The 6,057-nt window shown below is 47.3% G+C and overlaps 1 protein-coding gene across 1 annotated transcript; it reads left to right on the top strand.

Annotated features, from left to right (window-relative positions):
- The first annotated feature begins 1,158 nt into the window (after positions 1-1,158).
- FAM210B (family with sequence similarity 210 member B) lies at positions 1,159-5,771 on the top strand. Its single transcript, XM_023536615.1, has 3 exons — positions 1,159-1,164; positions 3,211-3,386; positions 3,593-5,771. The coding sequence occupies exons 1-3, from the start codon at positions 1,159-1,161 to the stop codon at positions 3,807-3,809; spliced, it is 399 nt and encodes a 132-aa protein (XP_023392383.1). The 3' UTR covers positions 3,810-5,771.
- Positions 5,772-6,057: the final 286 nt, after the last annotated feature.

Raw genomic sequence — 6,057 nt, 5'->3', positions numbered from 1 at the left:
TCTCCGCATTCATCATCTGGAATAATCTTACTTGCTTGTCTGTCCCAGAAGCCACATCAACCTTGTCCCCAGTCCAGGCCCTGGCAAGTGTGTGTGTGAGTGTGAGTGTGTATGTGTGTGTGTGATATGTGTGTACAGTGGTATGAGTGTGGTCTCAGATCCTTGCATTCTTTACTCACTAATTCTGTGGTCTTAATCAAAATCCGTCACTGCTCCGTCTGACTCTCCTCATCTGTCTGCGAAGAAATGAATGTCTGAAAAGTTTCCATTCCTTGCAAGTCACCGCCTCGTAAATTATTTTAGCTTTAGTCTTCTCTAGGGTCAGGAAGAAAAATGCACAGCTCACAATGCTTAAAGATATTTCCTTATACCAAGATGAAAGGAAGAAAATTGTCCAAGTAAGATTCTAACTCTAGAAAGTTAACAACTCACCGTGACACTGGCTAACAGGAAATTGTCCATTGTGTTTGAACTTTGTCCCTTCCATTGTCTCGCAATAGGTGCTAGTTATTCTGTAGCTAGAAATCTGCCTGCCTTTTTATTTCTCTTTTTTTGGTCAAAAGGCCTTTTGCCAAAACAGGGGTTGTAAAGAAAAGGGCCCTCCACAGCTGCACTCAGTACTGGTGAATGGAGATAGGGCCAGGTGTCAAGGGTGGGAAATGAAAGGGGCTTTAACCGTCACCAGCGCCCCTCAGAATGCTGTTTGGCACTTGGAACTGCACACGGTAGATTGTTCGTCCTATCAGGCCCTGCAGTCTGGCAGTTCTCCCATCTGCAGCCTTCCTGGGCTGCCAAAAGCTAGGCGGGGCTTGTTTATCAGATGAGCAGCCTTTCTGGCCAGTGAGCGGCAGGGACCAGCGAAGGCTTAGAGTCAGCAGAGGTCACGTGTGCTGGCCAACCAAAAGGAGATCGAGTATAGTTTTCCCACTCCCCTCCAGCGCCCTGAAGTTCTGGAAGTACCTTCCTTTAGGAGTGTTCAACTCTTGCAGGACCTGCACGGGAGTCTGCTGGTGACTTTAGAAGCCATGTGGCCTCGTGGTGACAAGCGCGGCAACCAGTCCAGGCGCTGCCAGCAGCTCATCGCTTCCACCCAAACCTGTCTGTCTCCTGTCTGTCAAAGAGGGGGCGACAGGGTGGCCACGTCACAGGATTGTGACGATGCCTGTAAAGCGCCAGGCTCAGTAGAAGGGGCCTGTCCTGAGAACACTGGTGTCTTCCTAAAACCTTTCAAAAGCTGTCATGCCTTACGCCTGTTGGCATTCAGTCCCTGGGACCCCATAACGCCATACTGGATTTCACCGGCCCTCACCTTTTTTTAAAGTGTTTATTTCCATAAATCTGAAAGTGCTCAAAAGCTAAAGGCAATACTGTTTGTCCCCACCCCTGTCACCTTAGCACGTAATCCCCAGGTCTGTGAGCAGCCTTGAATGAAACCGAGGCTTAATTCCAAAGCCACAGCTACTGCGCATTTTGTTTTTCTCACTTCCAACTACAATTTGGGAACAAAAGAGATGCTCTTTGAATTGGGGGGTCAAGACCTTTAATAAATTTCAGTTTTGTACAGACTTCTTGGGGAGGAGGGGCAAATGAGTAGCTGTTGTGTGTGATTAAAAGTCAAGGATGATTCTGGGAAAACGGAATCTGAGCCAACTGGGCCTCCCCAGGACTTAAGTGCTCAGCCTTCCTCCTGGAGCAGGTTGGGGCAGGGCTGGGAGGTCCCCTCCAGGCCCAGGTGCACCTCGTGGAGTTTGGAGGCGGCTGCTGTGTGCAGCCCCGCGGTGGGCCCTGCATGATTTCATTTTCGTTCTGGGGGTCCTGGCCCTGCCTGCCGGGGATTCTGGGCTGTCATTGTCCTCCCTCTGGCCTCTGAAGTGTGGCTGGTGGCAGCAAGCTATAAAAACACAAAAGTGAAGCCTTCCTGGGCCTCTGCAAAAGCCGGAACTAGAGCTGACCCAGATACCACCTCTGAGAAGAGCGCTGAGACCTGCCCTTAAATCTTTTGATAAAAACGGCACTCTCCATATTGGGAAGGAGGTTTGCTTTTTGTTGTTGTTCTTTAATCCAGTGTTGTTGGGTTTTTTGTTTCTAACATTCCAGACCCTGTAGTTAACACACCACGTGCAATGAACTGATTCTGTATCAACTCCAGCCAGTGCATCTGTGGCCTGGAAATCAGCCTCCCTCTATCTGCTTGGATCCGGGGCTAAATCTCGATTCTGGAAGGAAACACACCGCAGCTTCCGCTCTGCTTTATTTTGCACCCGTGGCGCTTGTTTTGTAGCATCTGGCATGGTTGCCGTGTGCTCAGGCTGTGGACTCAGATGACCTGGGTTCTAGTCTTGTGACTTTGGGCCAGTTCTTCAGCCCCTCTAAGCCTGTGCTGCCCCCCAATAAAGTGGAAAGAACAGAGTATCTACTCCAGATTTTAAAAGGCTGAAAGCAGATGGCAGATGGAGAGACACATCTGAACACTGCCTGGCTCAGAGAAAGTGCTCAACGAAGTGTCGTTATTGTCCCCAAGTGTGAGAACCCTGGGTGCTAGTTTCTCCTGTCGCTGTTAACAGAGCACCACAAACCCGATGGCTTCAACCACACACACTATTTATTATCTTACAGTTCTGGAAGTCAGAAACCTAGACTGGGTCTCACAGGGTCAAAGTCAAGGTGTGAGGCAGGCCTGGCTCCTAGAGGCTCTGGGGGACAACCCATTTCCTGTCTTTTGCAGGTTCTAGAGGCACCGGCATTCCTTGACTCCTGGCTTAGCAACTATCGCGCCTTTGACTGTGCCCTTGACTGTGCTTCTGTCCCCACATCTGCTTCTCTGACCCTCCGGCCTCCCTCTCTTCACTTATAAGGACCCCGTGATTACATGGGACCCACTCAGAAGTCCAGGATGATCTGCCCATCTCAAGATCCTTAATCACACCTGCAAAATCCTTTTGCCACATAAGGTGACATAGTCCCAGGTTCTGGGGACTAAGACCTGGACATCCCTGGGGCCAACATTCTGGCAATCGCACCCAGTACCCAGCCTTTCACTGTACTTAGTGGCTAAGTGGGCTTTAGCCTCAGCTCTCTGAGTAAGAAAACAGGTAACTGAGCTCCCACTGGGGGGCGCAGAGGGTAGGACCTGCGTGGGTGTGGAAGCTGGTGGTGACCACCGGCGTCTTGCACCTGCCCTAGAGTCTCCCTTCTTTGGTTTGTGCACAGGACCCCAGCAAAATCCATGCAGCGACAGGCAGCGACGTCAGCAGTCCAGAGGAGAAAAAGCAAAGCAAGTCACAGCAGCTGAAAAAGGTCTTTCAAGAATATGGAGCCGTGGGCGTGGCACTGCACGTCGGAATGTCATTGGTCTCCCTGGGCATCTTCTACACGGTAGTTTCAAGGTAAGCTTGTTGCCAGTAACGAGTATTTGGGTTATGTTGTCACGTAAGGGTCTCTGTGAATAAGAATTTTCTGTTCTAAGACTTTTTATTCCTCTACTACTGGCATCACATTTTTAAAAATACTGTAAATTTCAGAGCCAAGTCGATGTCTTAACTCCTTGCTGTCACAATCTTTTTTTTTTTTTTTTTGCCTCCTTCTCCTCCAGTGGCGTGGACATGTCTGCCATCCTGCTTAAGCTTGGATTTAAGGAGTCGCTGGTGCAGTCAAAAGTGGCTGCAGGCACAAGCACCTTCGTGGTGGCCTACGCCATCCACAAGCTGTTTGCACCAGTAAGAATCAGCATCACCTTACTTTCCGTGCCCTTGATCGTGAGATATTTTCGGAAGATGGGATTTTTTAAATCTCCAGCTGCAAAGCCTTGACCAACTCTTCAGTTGTGGACTTGAAAACCTATTTCTCTTACATTACACATTTTGGATTGGTTTTAGGGTTGTAGGAGTTTGGGGATTTTTTGGGGGGGTCGGGGCAAAGCGCAGGAGCTAATCGCTATGTTCTCATCAATAAGTTTTAATTGCCAGCAAAATTCACGTTTTTGAAAAATGGTAAATTTTTTGCTTTATAAATTTTGTTAGTGCTATTCATTATAGGGTGTGTATACATAATCTAAAATGTCAGCAAAACGTCACAAATGAGCCATCATCTCAAAACTGTTAGCTTATGAAACGTTCCTTCTGGAAGATCACTGGTGAGGGTCTTCCTGCAAACACCCCAGGGGTTAATCTTTGCTCAAATTCTTAAAGGGCAACGATTTATTAAGCTAATTTAAAATTCTCTTTCCTCCAATATTCGTTGTCAGGCTGCCTGTGGTTTAATATGCAATATTCTACAAAACAGCTGCCAGTGTTACAATTAATGAAGCAGAATTTAAGACTTAACAATATGTAACCAGGATCTAAATTAGAATCAACACCTTCACATTCATTACACTTGTTTGGGGGAAAGAAAAGCAAGTATTTCTGATATGTTTCATTGGTCCCCAACCCCATTCAAATCTGGACAGGATGGGGCTGACAACCTCAGGTGGGTTTTCTCAAACTTCTTGAGAGTAGGTCAGGGTCATCTGTCTCTGTTTAGGTAAAATACGGAGACTTATCCAATAGTAATGGCATCACTTGGCTCCTGATGCCTGTGTCCTCGGAGGAATGTGGATACCGCTCACGTGGAAAGCTGAGACAGTCTTGGCCTCTGTATCTCAAAGGTCAGACATTCCAGAACTACCATCGCAATGTTGGCATTCTGTTACTACTTCTATTTTTCAACTGAGTTAAAATTATGTACAGTAAAATAAGATTCTGAATCACTCTCTAAAAAGGAAAATTAGTGACGCTTGCTAGAAATGGAAGACAACTGTGACATAGCACAGGCTGAGGGCGGGAACGCCTTCTCCGTTGCTGGCTGCTGGAGGAGTTCCTTCCTGTGGGCCTGGCATCTTGCCCCCAGGCCGTCATCAGGCCCGGCACCGCTCCAGCTCCGGGAGCCCCAGCTAAACCAGTTCTGCCCTCTCACCCTGCTCAAAGGACTGAGTTGCATTTATCTTACTGGCTCCCAGTTTTGTTTTGTTTGCTTGTTTAATTACATTTGGGACAATCAGAAAACTAAAAACTATAAAGTGACAGTCCTGGTTTTACGGTCTGGCTGTTGACAGTTCCCTAGATAGCTCTTAGTAACCCATGTCAATCACTTAAGTTTTTATAAAAATCTTTGTGGGCTGAGTTCTCCACTTGCCACATCGCTAAAGTGGATCTGTATCTCTTTTTTTCCTTTTAAAACAATTGCCCCATTGCTAAAAGGTTCTACCACTTTAAAGTTAGAATTGCCTTTCTGGGACCTAAGTCCAAGGACATCCGCACAGCTGAGCGAGGTGCCCGATGCTAGTGCGAGGTCATCCCTCACGTGGACCAAACCAGCATTTTCATCTCGTCTCACCCTTATTTAAACCTTTGGCCTTGGACTCCACACCTCCTTCTGCACCAGTCGCCCTACTGAGCAGATCCAGGGACCGCCTGTGCAGAACGAGCTGACAGTGACTCCTCCAGGTCTAAGGGCTTAAATCTTAAAACTTTGATTGTGTCGGGAGTAATGGGAGTGGACGAAAGGACAAGCAATAAAACTAGTTATCACAGCAAATAGCCATAGCGTTCCCTTCTAAGCCCCAACTCCACTCCTGCGGCCAGTGGTCAGAACAGAATGACCGAGAGGATGAGGAAATCACAGGATCGGGGACCTAGAGCGGTATGTCAGTTCACCAGCAGGATGTACGAATTGCTTGTATTTACACTTTTTATGGAACAAGGGGAATAAAACGGATGCTTTTAAAAACGCAAGCCATTGTTCACCTCCATTTTTTTCATCTGACAAAATGAGCAGCTTGAATTCTGAGAAACAAATACCATCTTTGGAGAGTTTATGAAACTTTTTATTCATCTTCTGGTTATAAAGCAGCACCGTGACTGGATTAATAACGTGCCGGTACATTTGTTTGCTTTGCTTTGAGGGACTGTTTGGGGAAATGACAGTTCAGTTGGCATCACTGCTGTGGTGACGTCACGTTAAGTATGGCTGGGGTGGATGGTACTACTTTGGGAAGGTGAGAGTTCAGTCCACTCGAGA

Source organism: Pteropus vampyrus, unplaced genomic scaffold, assembly GCF_000151845.1.
Source record: "Pteropus vampyrus isolate Shadow unplaced genomic scaffold, Pvam_2.0 Scaffold162, whole genome shotgun sequence".
NCBI classification, from domain to species: Eukaryota; Metazoa; Chordata; class Mammalia; order Chiroptera; family Pteropodidae; genus Pteropus; species Pteropus vampyrus.
The sequence above is the reverse complement of the archived record's forward strand: the minus strand, read 5'-3'. Positions and strand labels throughout refer to the sequence as shown.